This window comes from Panthera onca, chromosome A1, assembly GCF_046562875.1.
Source record: "Panthera onca isolate mPanOnc1 chromosome A1, mPanOnc1 haplotype 2, whole genome shotgun sequence".
Classification (NCBI taxonomy): Eukaryota; Metazoa; Chordata; class Mammalia; order Carnivora; family Felidae; genus Panthera; species Panthera onca.
In genome coordinates, this window is record NC_138339.1 from 228,562,250 (window position 1) to 228,586,844 (window position 24,595).

The following is a 24,595-nucleotide window of genomic DNA, read 5'->3' on the forward strand; positions in this document are numbered from 1 at the left end:
TTGGAGAGCCCCAGAGATTTGCTATTTTCTCCTTTTGGCATCCTTTTACTACAAGAACAGTATCATGATCACTTGTCTAAGGACTTTCCTAAAAGTCACTGCCACCCTGTGCTGTTACACAAGTATGCCAACTATCCAGTGTTCGTGTTTGTAGACCAAATTAATCCTTTTGTTTCTATGAGCACAGTTCTGTGGATTATAAACTGTTGTTACTACAGATGGAATTTCAAGCAGCCTCCACAAAACAACAATTTAAGAGAGCACAAAAATAATTTCCAAACATAACCCGCTAAAATGTTTAGCCACAAAAATACCAGGACCAGTAGTCTCTGTGGGTGGTTCCGCAAATGTTGCTCAGGACCTGACTCCACCATCCGAGTCCCGACCTGTGCCCAGGGCCTCAGCTCCACCTTCCCTGACACCCAGTGAGATACATGTATGGTAATAAGCAGCCGCTGGCCTTTCTCACCTTCACTTCGGACTTCCGAGGAAGTAGAATTTCTAGCTTGAGCACCAAGCCTCATGGCCTCTCACAAGTTAAGAAGTAGGACTAGTACAGTTTCGTATCCATATGAGGTTCATATCTCATCCCTTCCCGACCAGCTCTTTTACCACAGACAAGTCAATTTCTCGATACCCCTCACCCGGGGCTCTACCTTGGATGACAGGTCAATCCTGAAATGGCATTCTACTTTTCCTCTGTTATCTGTGGCCCTCCCTGCCTCCTGTTTTGAATTTGTTTCTTCTAAGAGGAGTTCATAATTAACCCTGCTTACTCTTAGTGATATTTTCCCGAGTTACTCTCTGTAAAAGTCCACTCCTTCCAAATTCAGCTCAATTCTCCTCTCCTCTGTGAAGACTTGTTTGGCGTCCTGGATGCATTTAGACGTTCCTTTCCCACCACACCCTGAACATATGTAGCTGGAGTACAACCATGCTTCTTCATAGTTCTTCATAAATTAGTGGCTCTTCAGCAAGTCTCTACACTCCTCATCAACAAGAGTTGAATTGAACCAGCCTGAACATCTAACAATATGAGATTATTTATTTATCCTTTTAGTCAAACATTTATTGAGTAGCTACTATGTGTCAGACATAGTTCTTAGATTAGGTGAAACAATCTAAAGGGAAAACAATAAGGATTAGTTGAAATAATCCAGGACTGAGGGATTAAATGGAACAAATTATTTGTTAGCAAATAATCAAATGATCATCAAAAAACAAATGATCATCAATAATTTTCATAAATTATAGTTAGCTACAGATAAAGCCTGTGTAGTATTACCTAGTTTATGGACTCATCTGTACTTATATGAAATAAATAGACATAAAAGAGGATTCAGTTTCAACTTCAAGGTGAATGACCCAAGGCAGACCAATGAGAGATTCTCCCTGAGATTTTTCTGCTGTAGTAGAGGCAAGGCTCTCCCCTCCTTCTGGAGTAAATCTGGGGTTGTTGGTATAGGAAGAGACCCTCTGCAGTGAGATGTAAAGAAGCCAAGCAAACCCAAGTGCAAGACAGAGAGAGAGAGGGAGGGAGAGAGAGATTGCCACCCTCAGCACCCCCCCCAACATGGTAATAATTACCTGAAAGTCCAATTCCTAAAGTCCCTGGAGCTTTTCTCCAATTCTGTGAATTATCCCAGTGTCTTTCTATTAAAATCTCTTTTCTTCCTTAATCTAGTTTTAGCTGGGGTTGGTCATTTGCAAATATAGAATCCCTAAATACACATATAACCAAATTTGAGATTCTGTAAGACCTCACTCAGGTAAAGGTATGCTTTTAAACTAGTCAAGACAAAAGCCAAGGTAGATTTTTTAAATCATGGCATGATTTTGGAGTTTTGTTACCTATAAGCATTTTGTCTGGATTTTTCCAAAGCAGGTTACATAAAAGGCCTTATTCATTTGTTTTTAAGCATAAACTTCCTTCAAATGAAATAAAAGGCATTTCATAACTCATTTTGAGTAAATACATCAATAAATCAGAGATCAAGTTTCTTGCCTCATTTATCTGTACAGAACTAATCAACATCAGTTAATTCATTCTACTTAATACTAAATCATGCTGCTCTGAAAATCCTTCCAAACCACTGATGCCAGGTTGTTAACAAAATATCTGGCTTGTGACCAAAACCCACCTAGTCCACTAATCACCATGTTATCGGAGACATAGAGGAGTTCCAATCCCTGGATTTTGTATCTCTGTTTTTCTAATAGCAACAAAATGAGAATGGTAAAGGAACAGGTAGGGAGGCATAAGGCTAGATGAGAAAAAGGGACAAGAAGATAAAGAACTCATATAAGGGATGTTTATCACACAGTCAGCAAAAGCATCCTGTGGTTCATCCATCAGCTAGAATCTTTTCAGTAAACATCCATTACTAAAATCACCAACGTAAATCTATAATACCCTCATGACACAGCTGCTCTCCAATTTCCACACAACCGAGAAAAGTACTTTCCTCGTAATAGTCAGCTTTACTTTCTAAATGTTTTACCTCTGCCTCTTCTCCTAATTCTCCTGCTCTGAATTATCAACAGCAGATGCCAACTGAGTGACTCTCTCTGAGACTTTAAGATCATTTATCAGTTCACAGACTCATTTACGGCTCTTTGCTTTCAAAATAACTCAATTCCCCTCGCAGGTAGAGAACACTTTCCACCCAAAGAAAAAGTGACATGTAAGCGTGCGAGGGTTTCTGTGTTGTCAGATGGGGTAAGATTATGGAAATATAAAATATGTTTTGTGGAGTAGCCAGTAGAAGTGTACTACCCCTCCATTTCCGCCCTCTTTCCCATTTATCTCATGTGGTGGCAATTTCTACCACAGTTCCTTGTCGTTTTTTCACGGCAGAGTCCAGTCGTGGCATCCAGTTATGAGGAGCTACAACAATTTGGAAAACCTAGACTAGGACTCATTAGAAATTATCAGAGTGTGCCGTGTAGAGTAAGGGTAGGTAAGTGCTGCTTCGTGAAAGTTCCGTTTCAGTAACGACTATGTCAATTTTTTACCGTGGGTCAAGTTCCAAGCACCTGAAAATCACTGGTCTAAGTTAAGGGATGTTCTCATTCTGCAAGTAATTTTGAGCTGCCTGTATATTTATTTATTATATAATATGTATTATATACTAAGCATTTATTTACCTGCCTGGCTCAGTTCTAGCATTTGGGGAGGCAACAGCAAACAAATTGGGCAAAAATTTCTGCCCTTATGGAGCTTCTATTTTAGCAGAAGAGATAATAAAGGGCAAACATAAGAAACGTGACTATAAAGAATGTTAGAAGGTGGTAAGTGGTACAGAAAATTCAGAACAAAATAAGGGTGGTCTGGGCGCCAAGGAGAGGAGATGCATTTTCTTGGTGGTGCGTGCAACAATCTTTCATTTTTTCCCCCATTAAATATGTTGTGGTGTTAGTCTCCTTTGACATCTCTATAGGGCAAAATCCATATGTGTTCTTATTGGGTAAGAATCATCTCCATTAACATCTACCCTCACAGAACTTAAAGTACCCCTAATCCATAGTGAATAACAAATCAAGCAAAGGCACACCAGGAAATAAGGATCAGAGAATGGGATTGACCCGGGTAGGCCAGCTCCAGGCCTCAGCTCAGGAAGATACCCAGTCATTCGGCCCCATTCCCATATCTAGGAAAATTTTTCTGTGATCTTAAATAATCCTCAAAGATTATTCTTCAAAACAATTTTTAATGTGTTTTATTTATTTTTGAGAGGTAGTGGGGGGGGGAGGGGCAGAGAGAGAGGGAGACACAGAATCCAAAGCAGGCTCCAGGCTCCAAGCGATCAGCACAGAGCCCGATGCGAGGCTCGAACTTGTGAACCATGAGATCATGACCTGAGCCAAAGTCAGACGTTTCACCGACTGAGCCACAGGCACACCCCTCAAAAAGTATTCTTTATCCGCCACTGCCCCTCCCCAAACTGCTCTCCTTGGGCTTTGGTAGGATTCATTTATGATCTAGAGACCTTCCAATAATCTTCAAGGGGTATTAATTAGTACGTATATGACACTCGAACAACTACTAGGCCTGGAGCTTCTGAGGATTGTGTAAGAAATGGAAGATTGCATTTTTAATAGCCGCTATTATGCCAGAGGGATTTTGTTGGTTTGCTTGCTTTGTTTGTTAATAGCTCTTATAGGGTCTTCTATTCTGAAGCTAAAAGCCAAGCCCCCCAAATTCTTCTTCACACATTTCATTTGCAGTACCTACACATTTGGCGAACGGCCCTCTACACAAGCCTCCCGGGATGTACTTCTTGAGCCAGGAAGTGGGTCTCTCTACTTCCTTCACAGGCCAGGTCTCTCTGGGAGAAGCAGTTTTGGACGGCGTGGTCAGGCTGTGCCTCACTCGAGAAAGTGGCTTCTGAGCATAGGCTTAAAACAGGTGAGGAAGCTGATTCTGTGGATTTGGGGGTCAGGTGGGATGGGAGAAACATTCCCAAGGCATAATAGCAAGACCTTCAGCAGGACTGGAGGACAGTGAGTGAGGGGCAGGAGTTAGAGTTGAGGCCAAATGTGTTAGTGCCTGCAAGAGTGTTTCCAGAATGGGGAAATGCCTGATCTAGCCCCCCTCTGTGACGAAAGGGAAAATTTAAAGGGGATTAAACATGAAACGAAAAGAAGCTTTTTAATCAAATTGTAAATGGCATGGTTTTTACCCCCACCCCCCTCCCCACCCCTTGTTTCTCACAGATTAGCAATAAACACAGGGAGGCAGCCTTAGGCAGTTTCTGCTGTAACTCCTGAGAGATTGCTTCCTTCCAATGTTTCTGAAATTAGAATTGCAAAGGAAAATCAAACAAGACCTCTGAATTGAAACACACTTTTTTCACAACTATTATATGTGTTATCGTGTAATCATTATTTCACCAAGCAAACATTTAAGCAACAGGCAATTTGTGCAGGGCAGATAGTGTGGGATCAAAGCCCACGTACACAAAATGATTGTGACATAAGATGGAAAATTAAAGGGCCCGGGTGCCTGGGTGGCTCAGTCAGTTAGGTTAAACATCCGACTCTTGATTTCGGCTCAGGTCATGATCTCACAGTCGTGGGATCGAGCCCCAGGTGGGGCTCCACACTGGGTATGGAGTCTGCTTAAGATTCTCTTTCTCCCTCTCCCTCTGTACTGCCCCCACTTGCGCTCGCTCTCTCGCGCGCTCTCTCTCTCAAATAAATAAGGTCTTCAAAAAAAAAAAGAAAATGAAAGGGCCATAAGAAGGATTAAAAAAAAAAAAAATACAATGGAGCTTCAGAGAAAAGGAAGACTCCTTCCTGTGGAGAGGTCTTCAGGTAGGAGGTAATTTCCAAACCATATATTGAAAGATGTGTAGGTCCTGGGGAGACGGAAAAAGACGTTTCAGACAGATCACTGGGAGCTGGAAAGCCTGTGATGTGTGGCAACTCATATTTTTCAAAGACAGAACATCCCCCACGATCCAGTACACCGTGACCTTGCCACTCCTCCCCCTGAGGGGTCTGTGTTCCCCCTCCCCCTGACTCCGGGGGTTGTGACTGATCCGACAGAAGTGAAGCTACACGACACCACTTCCTTCTAGTTGGTTCTCTTGGGGTGCTTGCTAAGCTGAAGCTAGCTTCCACATAAGAAATGTGACCGACTTGAGGCTCACAAACTGTGCACTAACTGCCCATCGTGCGAGAGCCCAGCCCGGTGGAAGTGACATGACTGCAGAGAAAACTTCCCTAATCCCAACCCACCGTGTGGAATCCAGTAAGTCCTGGGGAATGACGTAGCGATAATTAGTGGAGCTGATGTATATGGTTTAGAGTTTTTTTAAATATTAGTAATGGTGAGTCTCTAGATATTTAATGAAGGTAAAAAACACTGGTGACAAGTTAGGGCTCACATTCTCCTCCATTTCAGAGTGCTAATATATGGACAAGAAGGGAACTTTCTCTCAGTCTAGACATTCACTAGCACACCCCCAAATGAAACTGTGCTCAGGCAGCCTGGATTAATGGAATGCGTGCTGGGAACCGGTTCAGGAAAGCTGGGTTCTGATCCCAGTTGGCAGCCACGGGAAAGTCAGCTAGACTCTGAGCCTCTCAACTAATTTACCTGCCCCCCCCCCCCACAATATACACAAGAGCACTTCAAGTTCCATAAAGCATTATTCAGTGGTACAGGTTTTTAAAAATTATTCTAATTACATAAATCCATTCATGTAGCTGGAAATCAAATAGTACCAAAGGCCAACCATGAAAAACAGTGTTTTCCACACCCCCTCAAACTCCCTCTCCTGCTCCCTGCAGGCAGCCACATTTAACTTTTAGCTGGTTTCCTCCAGCAATTACCATCATGGTCCTAAATGACCTGCTTCTTCCAAAATTTAATACAGCATCATGATATGGAAGAGAAGGCACTTTTACATTCCCCAACTTTCTTCCTTTATTCTCCCAAATGTCTGTTGTTATTTAAATCATTAATCAGTTCAAGGTTTTTATATAAATATTGGTCGTTGCAAAGCCAAATAGGACACTAACAATATCCCCCTGCCCCCCACCGCCTCTTTTGGACAGTTTTTTATTTTCCCCTGAAAAAACAATCACCTCATTATTAAACCTGCAAAATATTCCGTGCGCTTAAACGCTTTCATGATTCTCCATCCTATTCACTGCCATACCACCTGTTCCACTGAGCACATTTCCACCTGCTCTGCGAGACCTTTCCATCTTCATGGTTTTACCTGGACTAGATGCTGCCTAGAGCTGTGCTTGTCCTAGGACTTTTCTCTGTTTCTCATGGATGGGAGCCATACTCTTCTGGATCCAGTTTCTTCTTCTTATTTGCTCTGTAATTTTGCTGGTGCATACCTTCCATTAGAGTCTTAGAACAGATTACATTGAAGATAAGCTTTCGAAATCCCTCTACAACTGTGCATTCATTGTTCTAGGATCTCAGTTTAAAGCAGAAGGCTCACATTCAGTTTTGGGGCATTTTCTTATGTTATTTCTCTAGTTCCTGCCCTCTATTCCATATTCTCTTTTTTGAAACTCCTGTTAGTCTGATGTTGGACTTTTGTACTTGACCTTTTCAATCTTTTCCCCTTGTCTCTAACATTTCCATTTCGTTGTCATTTTGCACTACTTTGGGGGCATTTCTTTTACTTTACTCTCCAAACTTTTTACTAAACAATCACGTTGTGGAGGTCCAAGAATTTTTTTTAATATTCTCTGTTCTTTTTTCAGTTTGTGTGTATTTAATTTCCTGCACAATTTGCTTCTCTTGGTTTGCTTTTCTGTTTATTTATTTTATTCTGTTTCATGTTGAGCACTTTCTTCAAATACTTTTTGATGCTTGGCTGTCCATTCATATTTGAGAGAAAAGTACTTAAAAACTAGTCAGAAATGAATTTATATGATAGTATTGTTGCTTCTTGAATAATTGATGCTTGAAAGCTATATTTTAAGAGTATCCATTGATGAAGCAAAAATTTACTGGTTGCTTCCTGTCTAACACTGACAGGTGTTTGCAACACTAATTAATAGGAGCTGTCCCACTGAGGCAAGGTCACTAACAACAAGTAAACAGAGTTTACTCACAGTCCTATTTCTTTTCAACATTTTTATCATCAAAAGGATGAAAATTCACAAAGCATTAATCTGGAAATTTGGAAATTCTGCCAAGCTCAATTCAAAAAGTGTTCTACAGACCAAAATGTTACAAATAAGCACTATAACTAACAAAATTAAGGTTTTTAAAAATTTATTTTTTAGAGAGAGTGGGGAAGACAGGTGGGGAGAGAGAGAGAGAGAGAGAGAATCTTAAACAGGCTCTGCTTAAGAGTCTGAGCACGGAGCCCAGTGCAAGGCTTGACCTGGGGCTCAATGTGGGGCTCAATCTCACAACCATGAGATCATGACCTCAGCCAAACTCAAGAGTTGGACCCTAAACTGAGTGAGCCACCCAGGCACCCCACAAAATTAAGTTTTAAAGTGATGATAAAAATTTCGGGGCGCCTGGGTGGCCCAGTTGGTTAAGCGACCGACTTCGGCTCAGGTCATGATTTCACGGTTTGTGGGCTCGAGCCTTGTGTCAGGCTCTGTGCTGACAGCTCAGAGCTTGGAGCCTATTTCAGATTCTGTGTCTCCCTCTCTCTCTGTCCCTCTCCTGCTCACAATCTGACTGCCTCTCAAAAACAAACATTTAAAAAAAATTTTTTTAAGCGATGATAAATTTTTTTTTAATTTTTATGCAATTTGTAACAATAATTGCAGTTCTGCCTACTCTCCAACCCCCTACAATCTCCCCAGGTCCCCTTGGCAGAAGTTAATACCTTTGACTCTTATAACTTTTGACATTTACACACTTCCATACTTCCACACTTTAGGCAGTATCCACTGACTTCCTGTTATGGTAGGTGAGGACTTAGCTATACAGCAGAGTTTGGTTTAAAAGACTAATGTTCCATAACTGACATTACGCTGCTAATGTGACTATTACTCACAGCTGGGCTTTATAACATGGTAATTAAGACTGTTTTCTTTCTTATTTTTGTTTTCCTTAAAGTTACTAATTGCATTGCTTTTTCATTTCCTTGGTTTTCTTTGTGCTTGTGTCTAATTCTTCCCACACTTTCCAACAGCCTGTCAGCATAAATTTCTACAAGTTCACATCAGCCTCCAATATTTTGCTTGGAGACACACTTCTAGAATCTTCTCCCCTTCTGGACTGGTTGCTCTTAGTTCTGCTGCACAGTTGACTTCCTGGGTCTACAATTCACCGTCACGTTCCTGGATTAGATTTACTGTTCTGTCTTCTTCCTTCTTCCTTCTTGTCTCCATCATGCTCCTGATGGAGGGTGCATGGAAGATTTAGCTTTTGAGACTTTGAATAGTTTGAAATTTCATTATTTTACCTTCTTAAATGATTGATAGTTTAAATAAATATCAAAATCTGGTTGGAAATATATATTAGAAAAATTCTGGTTGGAAATTCCCCTCTTGGGAGTGGCATTCCTCACTGGTGTTTGGAGTGTTTGTAGTAGCCATGAAAATGCACTGCTCAGTTTCCTGTTCTGAGAAGCATAACTGACCCATAGCACCAGTTGCTACCCCTTTGGACCCACTGCTTCATTGGCCCTGAGGTCATGCTTCTCACAGGCTACTCCCTTATGACTGAACATAGCAGGGGTACTAATGTAGACCCATTCCTGCAGGATGGGGACCCCTCTAATAGGCAATGTTGACTGGCCTGGCTGTATCTTTCTTAGATCTGTATTGCCATCTGAGACTCTTCCCACCTAAACCTACTTCTTGCCCACTCTCTTTCACAGATGTCAGGCAAGTCATGGTCTAAAGGCTCTGCCTTCTGTGCTCCTTCCTCTTTATCCTTCACAGTTGTTTCCTTCAATAAATGTTTTACATATCTAATCCTGTTCTGACATTTGCATCTCAGAAGACCTAAACAAACACAAGTCAGGTTTCACTACCTAGAAGGGAAAGAAAATGCCATTCTGGGTAATATTAAGGGGGCAGATAGTTTCCTGGCACAAGACGGTGTTCCAATTGCCAAATATTTCACCAGTGGAACCTGGGGAAATGTCATGGTGAAGGGGAATGCATCGTAGGTGCAATGATCCAGGCATTCCAGTGCCCACAAGGAGGGGCGAACTGACTGGTTCCTATCATACTGTACTGAGTCTCCGCAGAGAGATCATGAGGAACCAAGGGCCTTTAAGAAGCAAAGACTCAAGATGAGAGCCAGAGGGTTTCACTAGTAGCTTATCTGCTGAAGTGGAAGTATACACACAGCTTAGCCTCAGTCCTAGGACCTGGTAGAGATGCAGAGCTGCAGAGATGTTTAAATGCTCGGTTAAGGTGGGTCTGTCATGCCAAGGTCAGAGCCCTGGTTGGGAAAACCTAGGACTCTGGAACATGGGCCATAGTTGCTGGGATCTTCAGAACCCTTGGAACCCTGCGGGATTACAGAGGTGGCCGGCCCTTGCCTAATTAGAGATAGCACTTCCCTATGCTGAAGAGGCCTCACCCTTAAAAGACAGCAGGTGCCTCCCTCAGAAGTTGACAGGACACGAAGTAGGGTTAAATCCCAGGTTTAAAACCTGGAGGCAGCTGGGCCTACAGAGGAGGCAAGACATTATATGCCAAAGTAGCTTCAAGATTTAGAATGTAGTGGGGCACCTAGCTGGCTCAGTCGGTTAAGCGTCCGACTTCGGCTCAGGTCATGATCTCACGGTTCAGGAGTTCAAGCCCCACGTCAGGGCTCCGTGCTGACAGAGCAGAGCCTGCTTGGGGTTCTCTCTCTCCGCCCCCCTCTCTGCCCACTCCTCCACTTGTGCTTTCTCTGTCAAATAAATAAACTTAAAAAAAAAAAAAAAAAAGATTTAGAATGTAGTGGCAAGAACCCAAGGAGTACTACCAGGATTGAATTTGGAGGGCCCTGGATTCCAGAACTGGAATGTAAGACAAGACAAGACAGAATTTGTTGACTAGGGAGCACTCTCTCCAGAAATGTGTGTTAATGCTCTGGCCAGGGCAAACTTGCTGCTCGAATGGCTCTGAGAAGCCTAGAAAAAGTGATGGCCAGCGCTGAGTGGGCAGAAATGCTTGAGTTTCCCTGACAGCTGAGAAAGGAAGGAATACAAGAAGCTGAGAGACATAGGCGTACTGGAATGAGGATATTATGTAAGGCCAAACAACCCACTAGAGTTTGGCGTTTCATTTGAGCGCCAGAGGGAGAGACACCATGCACCAAGTCTATTGGGAATATGCCAGTGAGGGCGCACAAGCATCACTGGTGTGGTGGCAGTTCTCTGCAGGTCAAGGCTGATGGTTGGAGAGGCCATCACAGAGCTGGGCTTGTTATCATCCATGGAGGCCATGACACCCTGAAGTAACAGAGACCAGGCAGTGGGTGGTGCTTAAAGCCAGAAGCCAGGAGGCCACAACTGCCATAACGTGGTATTGGCATGGCTGGGCAGACTGCCACGCTTCACATGGAGCTGTGAAGATGTTTAATAGAACGTGGCAAAATAAAAAGCCATGATCCCTTGCTCATGGACCCATTGGCCCTGCTGTACCACAGCAGCTTTGTTCTATAATGACTCCCCAAGTACCTCATGTTCAGTATGGGAATTCACACCTTCCAGTTCTAGGCAATATCTTGGAATTACTTCATCATTTGCCTTCTCTATCAGTTATCTATTGCTATAAAACAAACCACCCCGGTCAGGGGATTGAAATAACAAGGATTTATGATTTCTCTGGTCTCTGTGGGTTAACTGGGCTTACCCGGACAGTTCTTGTGCTCCATGTGATGTAGCAGAGGTCACGCATATAGCTGCACTCAGCTGGGATCTCACCGGTGGCGAGAACATCCAGGGTGATCTTTGATCTTCCAAAGTCTGTCTTTACCTTTCAGTAAACCAGCCCACGTGCTGACACCGGTTCTCATGACGGAGCAATCCAGAAAGACTCTAATGTGAATGCACTTTAATTAAACTTGTGGTTGCTTCACATTCACTATGTTCCATGGAACAAAACACATCTGCTGTCAAGCCCACAGTCCGGAAAGGGGGAGGCACAGATCATGGATACTGGCCAGCATGGTTCATTGAGGGCCACAGCCTAACACCCTACTGCACCCATGCTTTCTCTTTCTGGAACTCTCATTATTTGAATGTTACACCTTTATCTCCCACCTCTTTGACTTTTTTTCCATTCATCTCTCTGTCTTCTTGCTACATTATTAGGTTTCATGCCTCACCTTTATGTTCCAACTTTTCTATTAAATTTTTCATTTCTGTTATAATGTATTTCATTTCCAAGTGTTCCCCCCCGCCATCGTGTTATATTATCCTTTTCTTATATCCTGTATTCAGTATCTTCTCTTATCTCAGACTCCCATTGGGGGTTTTAACATTTGTTTTTCTTTATTGAGCTATAACCGACATATAACATTATGTTAGTTTCAGGTATACAACACAGTGACTTAATATGTGTGTATACTATAAGTGATCACCACAATAAGTCTCATTAACATCCGTCACCACACAGAGTTGCAATTCTTTTTCTTCAGTTAAGAACTTTTAAGATCTGTTCTCTTAGCAATTTTCAAATATACAATACAATGTTATGAGCTATAGTCACCATGCTGTATATTACATTCCATGACTTATTTGATAACTGGAAGTTTGTACGTTTTGACTGAGGGTTTGGTAGGGGGGTTTGAGCATTTTCTCCCTGCATATTCTTGGTTTCTCCAAGTTTCCTTCAAAATTAGTTGATCGTTCTGTTGTTGTTTCTTTATTTGTGTGGGTCTCAATCTTTCATGTTAGAGGCTTTCCTCAGATGTCTGTTGATCTTTGACTGTCTATTCATATTTAAGAAGGACAAACAAAAAACCTGACTGGAAGGTCTGAGCTACAGTGTAGGTGGGGTTTGCTGACTTTGAATTTCACTGTAGGGGGATCTGTCTCATTTAATTGTTGTGGAAAACATTAGGATCAGTGTCTGAGGTCTTTCCACATGAACTCATCAGATTCCCCGGAGAAGATTCTTCCAATCTCTACCTGGAGAGTAGGCCACACTGTCAGCCTTCTGAGACCCTGGTAGGGAAGATGGAGGGAAGGGTGGGGGGAAGGCTGGGGGTGTCTCAGCTGTCAGCTGCATATGTTCACTTACTCCTTATTTTCAGTATAGGACTCATGCCCTCAAATGTGCCTGATGTCCCTAAGCCCAGACACTTCCCATTTTTTACTCTCTAGAAAATTAACCTCTAGTTTTCTCCTGAGTGGAGAAGGGGCAGATGCCCAGCAGTGAGGAGAAGGGGGTGATCTAGGAATCTAGTTCTTTCTTAAATAACTTTCAGCCGGTTCTCCTCATGTGAGCACTTAACTCCCTTCTCCTCCAGATCCAGAATATTTGGTCTTGCTACTCTCAGAGCCTCTTGGAGATTCTGCAATCCTAGGATTTGTTCTTGGCCTCTCCTACTGCCGACAGTCTACCTTCTTAGGCCTGCTCAGTCAATAACACTCGTACATCTGCTTTTCAGCTTCCGAAGCTTTGCTGCTACTCTGCTGTCTCCATTGTGTGGGTCTTTGTCTCCACCCCCTTCCCTCCTTCTCTCCTGCCCTCACTCCTCCCCCACCTTCATTCTTTTTTTTTTTTTTTTTTTTTTTTTTTAAATATTTTTTTTTCAACGTTTTTTATTTATTTTTGGGACAGAGAGAGACATAGCATGAACGGGGAAGGGGCAGAGAGAGAGGGAGACACAGAATCGGAAACAGGCTCCAGGCTCTGAGCCATCAGCCCAGAGCCTGACGCGGGGCTCGAACTCACGGACCGCGAGATCGTGACCTGGCTGAAGTCGGACGCTTAACCGACTGCGCCACCCAGGCGCCCCCCCCACCTTCATTCTTTAGCAGTTTCCTTACTACAGTTTCATGGGGTTTCAAGGAAGAGAAAAAAATTTTAGTGGGTAAATTCAATCTGCCATCTTTTTCCAGAAATACTACTTACTATTTCTCTATCACAAAAGTAATACATTTTGCTTATAGAAAAATTAGAAAATCCAGATAACCAGAAAGCAAAAAAAAAAAAAATCATCTGGGGGTGCCTGGGTGGCTCAGGTGGTTAAGCATCCGACTTGGGCTCAGGTCATGATCTCTCAGTTCGTGGGTTTGAACCCCACGTGGGGCTCTGTGCTGACAGCTGGAGCCTGCCTCAGATTCTGTGTCTCCCTCTCTCTCTGCCCCTCCCCGCTCACGCTCTATCTCTCTCAAAAATAAAAAATTTTAAAAGTCTTCTGTAATCCCACCATCCATAAATAACCCACTGTTAACTTTTTTTCCTTTCCCCGTTCTTGGAGGGGGTGTATTCTCTCATTCTTGCAACAAACATCTGCATGCTCCCTTGCATGCCTCCCTTGTGAGGCTCCAGGTATAAAACAGCAAGATAAACATGGTCCCTGGCACCTCAAAGCTGAGGTCTGTCGAGGGAAGACAAGCAAACAAATCACTTCAGTAAAATGGGTCAAGTGTGGTTAGAGAAGTAATACAGGATTTTATGGAAGCACCAAGCAGGAATGCCAAATCTAGTTTTGGTTATGTCAGGAAGGGGCTAGAGAGAGCCCCGCACAGCCCAAGAACTGTAAAGTGCTCACTACTTAGTCACATGTCGTTATCAGCAGAGCTATGTAAGAAGCATAATACAACTGGCATTTTTCTCTTAACAACATACCATGTGCAACTTTTTAATCACCATATATCAACTTTTTAATACCCAAATACTATTCCACTGTATGCACGTCCCGCTATTCCTTTAACTGAATCATCCATCGGTGGTAACTGCCTTTGTTGCACAGTGAAGATGAGATTTACTAAGATTAAAAGGTCAAAAATAAACAACAAAAGATTTCAGGAGAGGTCTGGCTTAACGGCAACTTACACAGGGAAACATTAAAAAGCCCGAGAGGTTTTAACTGACTACAAACTAAGCCAGCCCACGGGGAAGTGACAGCCAAAACAGTTAATGCAGTCTTGGATGGCATTATCCTCAGTCAGCGTCCAGGAAAAGAAATGCGCCCTAAACATCTGGGGCAGCTACAATTGGTTCTGTACCTCAAATTCTAAGAGAGGACTTGAAAAATTCTAGGTTTGCTTTTCCAGCTTCTTTCCCTCCTTTCCCCGCAATGCTTCAGCCCTTCCAACGACTGATCCTGTGGGGCGAATTGCCACCTACCCCAACCACATGCCGCTCTCCCGGACCATCACAAGCCCTTCTTATGCTGGGTGCCTGCACACCAGCCCCAGCAATAGGAGCCCACAGCTATTTTTGTAAACGAACCGTGCCCATTCATTTACACGTTGCTTATGGCCACCCTCTAACTGCATGGACACAAGCGAGTGCTTGTGACAGACACTGCATGACCCACAAAGCCTAAAACCTGGCCCTCTGCAGAAGTGCTTGCCAGCCCCTGATCTCACCAGCATAGTTCTCCCCGACTACCCCCAAAACTCTTACCCATCCCTCCTTTCTTGGCACCCGCGCTGTCCCTGGTACTTACTTCTATGAAGGCACTTACACATTTCAATGTAATTATTTGACAACCATATCTCCCCTACTAATCTGTAAGGGACATGAGGGCAGGGGTCTTACCTTATCCTTCTTTTTGTGGAAATGTGAGAGCCTTTCCCTTAAACCCTTAAACCGCCATCACTCCCCCCAGCCACAGCCTCTCGTATATCTGGAGCAGACCTGCAGACTCAGAGAGAAGTTTTTGTCCTTTGTGGGTCCAGGGAGGCTGTGACATGTCACCCTGACCAGGAAGGGTGGAAAGGGCCAAGCGATTGGTTCAGGGTAAACACAGCCCACGTTAGGTAAACAAGAGGAAGCTGAATCTCTCACGCAGCCCAAAGAGTGTACTTTGAAAATATCTGCGCTATGACTTCCGTTTGGCTTCAGATCACTTCAGGGAAGATGTACCTGATCCCAGAACGTAAGAGCCTGCCACCCTTCCCTCCCCCTGCCTCTACCAAGCCCCAGCAGAAAGGCCTGACATTGAGTAAAGAGAGGCCAGCACCAGGAGAGAAGTAATGTCACTGATAGGGGAAGGGGCTGGAGGGAAAAGACCAAATGATGAGGAATCCAGAGAGAAGGGGGTGTCAGACAGGAAGGAGGAGGAGCACCCCCCCAAAGATTTGCAGGCGCCTGGAGATGACATATATTCCCTACCACCCCTCACCTCCCCTGTGGCTTTGGAGCCATCCCCTGGTCCCTCACAAAAAGAACATGTAAATACAGCCAGAGGTCCCTATTCTCGGCAGGATCTGGAGTCTGGAAACCTCCGGCCCCTTACATCTACACCCATCTCCAGCCCCTTGTTGAGGATGGTGGGACACACGCAGGTCTGACAACCAACCTGGAGGGCTCTGCTCCTTGAAGACCATGCTTTTCTTCCCACCCCTGGAGAAACAGGAGGGTCAACTTTTCCACCTCCCACTCGACCTTATCCTCAAGTGTGAGAAGATACAGAGGCCTCTCTAGGGTCATATTTGCATTACAACATGCCTGCCTGCCACATGGCAGGCTCCCAAGAAGGGGGCCTTGGCTAAATGTCCGGCTTCCTCTAATTCTCCCATGAAGAGAAAATACTTAGGAAGAACAAAGTGGCCTTTTCAGATATTTGAAAGGCTGTCTCATCAAAAAGCAGTTCATTTTATTCTTTGAGATTTGGAAAGGCCAAGAGCCAACCAGGAGTAAGTCCTGTACTGAAGTCCTAAAATGAAGAGACAGGCTTCCCACTCAATATAAAAGATGAGAATGAGTGCATTACTTGGGAGGAACTGAGTTCCTCTTCCTGCAAATAGTCGAGCAGAAGCTAGAGGACCCCAGGAGAGTCACTGTGAGTGGTGTGTCCTGAGAAGAAATGTGACCTGGGATTTCCCCAGCCCCTTGTATTTCTTTCCTTTTTTCTAATTTTTTTAATGTTTATTTATGTTTGAGAGAGAGAGAGAGAGAGAGAGAGAGAGAGAGAGCACACAAGCAGGGGAGGGGCAGAGAGAGAGGAGACACAGAATCCAAAACAGGCTTGAGGCTCCCAGCTGTCAACCCAGAGCCCGACGCAGGGCTCAAACTTGAGAATGGCGAGATCATGACCTGAGCCAAAGCCACCGGGGCGCCCCTATATTTCTAACCTTCTAACCATCAAATAAAGATGCACTACAGGCATGGAAATAGTATTTGCTTAACCACTGTATTTCACTTAACGTACGTCACAACTTTTAGTTTATTTTGAGTATTTCATCAAACCACAAAGATAATGGTTCATGGATGATGTTCTGACATCTATACTTTAAACAATAATGTTATCAATAAAAAATCTACTCAGACTGAGACCACAAAAGTTCACGAAATAGCTATCTTTAGTTTGGTCAACATATCAAATTATAGCAGTTGTAAACTTGAGTATATTTCTTTCAAACACCAAACTGGGTCCAAACAAAGGTAGTTGGTAATGTGTTTTGGGTAAAATAGATTATTCCAAAAATGATTTGAATAATCTTTGGTCAAACGCTATTGCAATAACTGTGAAAATTTTGTTCCATTGAGTGCTATAAGTTGCATGTGAAGAAGTTAAGTAGGGCAACAATTTCTAAAGTATTTGTCTAATTCCTCTCTCCTAAATAGCTCGTGGTTTTGCTTTTTTTATTATTGTGATTGACAATAAATTCATACCTCACCTCTGTAGAGTTCTTTCCATTTTTCAAAACATGTTGACATTTATGATTTTGTTTTCCTTCTCACAATATACCTGGGAGATAGGTGGTGTGGCAGAGACCCCTGGTTGCCTGAAAGATCTGGTTCCACCTGGTTTCAACACAACTAGAATTATCTGCTGAGCTCCTGGCTATGCAGCGGGACAATAAGTCCCAGGCTCCTTACACCACGTGACTGAATTCTGCCAACGCGATGTGAGTAGAAAGGACGCACAGCCTTTCTGTGTAAGTGGGGCACTTACACAGCCACATTCTTCCCCTTCCCCTCTTTCTTTGTCACTGGATGAAATGCGGGTATTATTTGCCCTGGAAATGCACAAAGGTCATACACCTATCTGGGCAGGAATTTTTTCCCTGTTCTTCCTCACAGTTTTAAACTCCTCCCCAGACACTGTGTGAGAAAACAGACTTTAAGTATTCAATTTAGAAGAGAGAAAAAAAGGACATACGTACTGAAATAAGTAGAGATGATTTTACATCTACATTTATTCCTTCATTAAAAATCCTATCGATCGTATTCTTCTGTGAGGTAAGCACTAAAAATTGAAAAATAAATATGATCTTACAGTCTGGGACCTCAAGGAGTCACAAATGAGTAAAACAATCCACTCTTCCTGTTGTTAGCACGTAAGGGAAATATCAGCGTGGAGTCTTTGAAGGCTAAATAACAGTTTGTCCCAAGATGGAGCGGCAAAGAAGTAGAGTGATCCTTCAGATTGACTCTGTAGCAAGATGGAGCATACAAAAGGTAGACAGTGCTTCTCTGTGTAAGTACGAGTGACAAGTGTAATTTAGGAGTTTCTGAGGAGGTGTGGACCCTGGAGGACTCACTAACACTGTGTATTTTTACTCATCCACTCTTTGTTTCTTGTCTTCCCATTAAGCATGTATTCTATTCTCCTCCTACACCTAAACTTTCCCTGGTGCCTTGAAAAGATGACATTCATGGAAAGAAAGGCACATTTTGTACGAGTTAATTATAATAAAATTCTGGCTTAGAGCAACCATATTGTCTGAACACTTAATAGAACTCGTAAGACTTCTATATGCCAAAGTCATGACTAACTACACAGCCAGGTACACAGTTGAACATTCATTCACTTTGTACTTAAGAAGTACACGTGGACATTATTTGAAGGTTGAGTAGTTTGTACTTTTCCTCTTTTTTATTAACACTGTTAAACATTGCTACCATTTTGAAATTATTTGAAATTATAGTCCTTTTTCTATTCTTAAAATTCTTCTTGGACTTGACTGTAACCTTTAAAAAAAAAACACCGTGTTCAGTCAGCTATTCAAAGAAGAGTGAGTCAAGCTCTTTGGGAGATATTTTTAACTATTTATGATTAAACACACTAAGGAATTCAGCAGTATTCTATAAAATACTTTAACGTTCAACCCAGTTGATTATTCCATCTATGCAGCAAATATATTTCAGTGAGAGGAAAATTGGTAAAGTGCCTCCCAAAAGTACGTGGCATATATAATTTGAGCATGTATCTGCCAGATAAATTGCCTCCACTATTACTTGGGAAATGAAAACTCAACTAGATAACAAAGCTACTTCAACACACTACTAAAGCCAGCCAGGAGATTTCCCCCACCTCCAATTCTGGAAACTTCTTCATAATATTGCATAGGGACTATAGTTTTTAATTGTTTGGTAATCTTTACAATGGAATCATAAATCTGATGAACCTTAAATTTTTACTGAAAATGTCACGTTCTGCCCCATTATGCTTGCTGATCTTCTACACAGTTAGGATTTGGCACTCCTCATCCCATTGGAGAGTGGCTAGAAAGACTGACAAAGAAAGAAAACCCTAGCAGCATCAGATTATAAAGGCAAAGTCAGGCTATTAAATGGCCAGGAGCACTCACTGAGCACCTACCAAGGACAAGATGGCACTTTAGGAGAGATCAAGTGAATATGACTTCCTTACTTAAGGAATTGCCCAGACAGTGGGGCAGTGAAAGGAGGAAATGGTCACATGAAGGAGGCGTGTGGTAGAAGGCATCAGAAATGAGGCACAGTGGGGTTCCAGGGAAGGAAGATAACGGCATTTGGGTGTGGAACCAAAGGGAAGACCAGTTCAAATGTGAACTGGTTCTTCAAGGAAAGGTGGGATTTTAATAAATGAGGGACTTTGTCTTGCTCACACAGGACGATATCCTTGAGAATGTCCATCATGAAACACCACAGGGCGCAAGGGCATAAGCAAGGGCATCAGCTACGAGTCTATTCCAATTATCCAGGCAGAATCTGACAGGGACTTGGATCTGTAGCTCCAGATAGAAGGAGAAGTGGTTGGATTCTGGGTACGTTTTGAAGGTAGGTAGGGCAGTAGGATTTGTTGATAGATTGCAAGTAAGATGTGAGAGAAAGGGAAGAGTTAAGGCTTGGGGCCCGGCCAACTGAAAGTTCAGAGTTGCCATAATGGGTACGGGAAGCACAGGACCGTCTGGAGCTCAGAGCACAAGTTCTGGCTGGAGACTCCAAACTTGGAGTCATCAGGATCTAGAGCATTCAAAGAGTTCACCTGGAGTGAATCTAGAGAAAAGGTGCCATGATGGAGCCCTGGGCCCTCCAATATCTAGAGGCAAGGTGAGGAAGACACGGAAATCTCCAGTGAGCTGAGAGGGGAAGCAAGAGAGTCAAGTTGAGGAAGTGTGTCAAGAAAGAGAACAGTGTCTAGACAAATGCTGCAGACAGATCGGCTAAGATGTGAGCTTTGATGTTAACGCATAGCCTGCTCGATGCCAATCATGTCTGTACCACCCATTAGCATCCCAAGTATTCTTGCCTAAGTGAAAGAAAGTGTCTTTTTCCACAAGTTCCCTGTACAAACATTTGCAAGACTCCCATATGGGAGGCCCACGTGTACCTTCAGCTCGGTCCTGGCCCTCTCAGAAACCCATGGCAGAATAAAAACTCAGAGGCACTGCTGGGCCAGAACCCCAACTACAGGCCTCAATGCTAGTTTTTCAGGGGACATCAGGAGCTGTGAAGGTATAGCAGTCTGTCTACAAGTCACAGAGAAAAGGTGTGTCCTCTTTCTGGGTTACACTCAGATGAGCAAAACAACCCGGGGTCCTAGAGCTCTCTGGGGAAAAACTTTTAGTTCTGTTTCTCCCAGTCTCTGACTCTGGCTGTCTTTTAAACACACACACACACACACACACACACACACACACACACACAATTTTTTCAAGGTTTATCTCAGTACCAGGAACCCAAAAGAATATGGAGACTTCCATTTTGAGCAGAACCCTCCATTATTCAACCTGCTGTTTGTTTGACCTGCTTCCTGTCCTCCAGGCCATCAGACAACGATTCTTGGATTCTTGAACTCGGGGTTAGCGCAGGGGTGAGGGTGGGCGGCTAGGAGAGAAGGTTGGTTCAAATCCCCAGTCTCCCTGGGGGGGGGTCTCTTTAGTCTGCAAATTAGTGGAAGCACACAATGGGGCAGGGAAGGGGTGCTGGCCACTTTGCTCCTTCACCAGCATCAGATCCCCAAATGGAAAAGAATATGCTAGGGGCTTAGTGGCCTTAACAGCAATATCTAAGCCCTGGCTGAAATGTTCTATTATCCATATATGCACAATAGGTCTTACCTTTTCAAATAAGGTCCAAACTTCCCTACCTTCCTCTCCCTAACACAGCCACCAAGAAAGAACATTGAAAACACAATGAAAATATCTCATATGATAAAATTAAGCTATTGTTTTTGATAACGACAAGTTACCTCTTCATAGTATGTAAGAATGGCTACATTCCAAACCAAAGAAATTTGAAAGCAAAATTAATATTTTACAGCTACTAGCATTTTGTTTGCAGCCTCAGCAAAACCAAATGTCCACCTGCTAACTAATTTCTTATGAATACAAAGTCCACTGTGTTTCTGGGAAGGATGGTTAGTGTTTGTCAAGTTTTTTGTGTGTAAAGACACAAAAATATAACTGAAAAGTTAATCAGAGGGCCAAGAGTGGGAACAAGGATCAAAAAAAACATGTTTACCATTTCAAATACCAGTCTACTAGAAAGCTCCTTCAGTCCAGTCCTGATTTTATACGTGAAAGGATCATGTAAGTCACTGCAATAAAAACTGATGACTTTTTGTATACATACAGAGTTTAATACATGCACTCTAAAAATAGAACTTGTATGATTTAAATCTAAAGTAGTGATTTTGCAGGAATGGTCGATCGGATCCTCCAACTGGTCTACAAATTTCTTGTTTGTTTCTGGTATGAACTAAAATTTGCTTCTGTTCTCTTCAAAAGAGGGACCATTTCTTCCCATACCTTTTCCATCACCAACAATGAACAGGTGGTGTTTAAGGTATTTTGGTTCCTTAAAGAATTGACAGACTGATAGAGTTTCTTACTATTGCCCTAAAGTATCTTAACGAGAAGAATATGTATCAATCTGAAATCACAATTTTGTTGTCAAACAAATCCAACATTCTTCTATGCCCCGTGGTAGCACACAGGAGCTGACATCCAATCTTATTTAGCCATTATTACAACATTACCAGGAGCTCAGAGTGCTTAGTCACCTCAACAACCCAGTCCTGTTCTGCCTCAGTGGCTTCCATGAAAAGTGTGTAGAAGTGGTTTTCATCTTGAATTTGTTCAAAATCTGTGGCTTAATTCTCAATTTAAAATAGGTCTTCCGTAAGCCCCACTAGTCACCAAAATAGAGTATGAGAAGTCAGACATGTAAACACTTTTATTAAAATGTTTGCACATATGCAGAAAAAAAACTCTTTCTCTCATGGTATAAAACTCTGTACAAAATGTGCCAACGACTGACATTATCATAAAGGAACCCTCAAATCAGTGGGACCCAATCTTGAGCACTGAGTGAAGAACTAGGAAGAAGAACTGAGAGACAACCTGATCATGGCATATCAAGAACTCCTGCTGTCAGGATGTACTAAGCCTTCTGCACAGGGGTGTCAAAATCAATTTCGTCAGGCTAGTGATCATCTCATCACCAAGGAGTCCTCTGAATCGGAGAAAGGATCTTGGGAATACTGTTGTTGTAGGGCACAATCTAGATCATCCTGTAGTTGCTTCTGTATTTTTACGGCTACAGCCCTGTTTAAGATTGTCCAAGGGGTCTTCACTGCCCTGATGATTAGTATGGTTGATGGGCGCAGTTCTGCCTGCCATAGAAAGAACTTCCAAAGACAGTTTAAGCTCAGTTCTCCAGGAGATGCCATTTTGAGACCTTTGCATCTGCTGCACTGTGAACATGGGTCTCTCTCTCTCTCTCTGTCTCTCTCTCTGTCACACACACACACACACACACACACACACACACACACACACCAGATCTTACTGGAGTAACACTGAACCCATGACATCTCCACAAACTAGCAGAGACTAATGCCACCTGCACTTCTTCCTAACAAACCTGTTTCTTTCATCCACCCTCCTCACTCTCCCCTTAGCTACTATTGGGAAATCGTCCCCTCCTTACCTCTAGGGATTCCCATACACCCAGAGAAAGGAACTTTCCTTTTTCTCTCCCCGTTGCCAAATGCCTGGCTTCCCAGGAAAGCCCCAGCTGCTCAGCTCCCCCCCCCCCCCCCCACCAAGATGCCAACCCTAGGTGACTTCAGGAATGTGTTCAAATGGAACTTCCTCTAGGCTGAAGGCTCGGCCCCCCACTCGCCCCTGGCATCTCCAGAGGCCCTCTCCCCCCGTGGCCCTCTGCCCGGCCCCTCGAACTCACCAGGAGGAGGTTGTGCGCCACCAGGTACCCGAGCCGCGCGCTGCCCCGGACGCCAGGGGCCAGGCGCCCGGTGGCATAGCCGTGCCAGGCCACCACGTAGGGGTTGTCGATGGTGATCCAGTACTTGACCTGGCCGCCGAAGTGGCGGAAGCAGAGCTCGGCGTAATCCCTGAAGTGGTCGGCCAGGGCGCGGTTGGCCCAGCCGCCGTAGGCGTCCTGCAGGCGCTGGGGCAGGTCCCAGTGGTACAGGGTGACCACGGGCTGCACGCCCAGCTCCCGCAGCCGCTCCAGCAGGCGCCGGTAGTAGCGCAGCCCCTCGCGGTTGGGGGCGCCCGCGCTGCCATTGGGGAGCACGCGCGCCCACGAGATGGAGAAGCGGTAGTGGGTGACCCCGAGCTCGCGCAGCCCCTCCGTGTCGCGGAAGACGTTGTTGTAGCCGTCGCTGGCCACGTCCCCGGTAGCGGGCGGGGACGGCGACGGGGCGCCCGACGGCGGGCGGGCTACCGGGGGGGCGCCGGGGGGCGCCGGGGGGTGGTGGGTGAACGTGTCCCAGATGGACGCGCCCTTGCCGTGCTGCCGCCAGCCGCCCTCCGTCTGGTAGGCGGCGCTGCCCACGGCCCAGAGGAAGCCGTCGGGGAAGGTGTCGTGGAGGAGGCCGGCGGCCTCGGGGGCCGGAGGCTGCGCGAAGCGGGCCCAGGTCTGCGCCCCGTCGCCGGGCTCGGCGCGCAGGCGGCGGCCGCCCAGGCCCAGCAGCAGCAGCAGCAGCAGCAGCAGCGAAAGCGGCAGAGGCCGCGGGCGGCGCGGCGGGGCGCGGGCGGGCATGCTTCGCGGGAGCCGGGCGCTGGGGCGCCGCACCGCGCCGCGCCCCTTTATGCCCGCGCCCCGCCGCGCCGCCCGCCCCTGCCGCCGCGCCCACCCCCGCTTCCCCGCCGGGCCCCTCTGGCAATAATTACCTGCGAGCCGGAGCCTCCCGGCTCCCGGGAATGGGGAGGGCGCGGGGCGCAGAGGGCGAGCGCGTGCCGCGGAGGGGGCGCGGCAGCGAGCGAGGTGCAGCGGACGCCTCTCGGGGACGTCGGAGAAAAGGCACCTGTCCTTCGCTGCTCCCAGGAGCGCGGGGGGATGTTTGGCGACGCAAGCGGCCTCCCGGCCACCTTCTCTTTCCCCTGGGAGAAGCCACGGAGCGGGCGTTCGTCGAGGAGGGAAGGCGGCCCACCAACTTTCCCCGAGCTCAGCGCGGGCTCTTTGCCTGCCCTCCCGGAGCCCGGCGGTGGGGGAGCACCTGCTTTCTCGTGGCCTCCACTCGAAGGCCGAGAACAGCTTTAGGCCGACATTGTTAGAGCCGTTTGCCTGAAACCGATTGGGAGGGTAAGGTGGGGAAAGCCAGGTGGGAACTCGGAATGCCTTGAGACAGCGACTGGTGGCGGCCTTTCTTAGAGTCTTTAGGGAGAGCAGGGACGTGCAGGGACGGAGGGTCGGTCCCCAGGGACCCGTGGAGAAAGACTTCAAGGAAGACAAAGGAGACGCGTGGGTTGCATTGACACTTTGCTTTACTCTCCCTCATACGGTTATC

At 45.0% G+C, this 24,595-nt stretch overlaps 1 protein-coding gene across 1 annotated transcript in view; it reads right to left on the reverse strand.

Moving 5' to 3' along the window:
* The window catches only part of KL (klotho), a 47,950-nt gene extending 24,103 nt beyond the window's left edge, over positions 1-23,847 (reverse strand). The window contains exon 1 of the mRNA XM_060637383.3: positions 23,026-23,847. Within this exon, the coding sequence (XP_060493366.2) occupies positions 23,026-23,847 (822 nt within the window). The remainder of the gene's footprint in view (positions 1-23,025) is intronic.
* Positions 23,848-24,595: the final 748 nt, after the last annotated feature.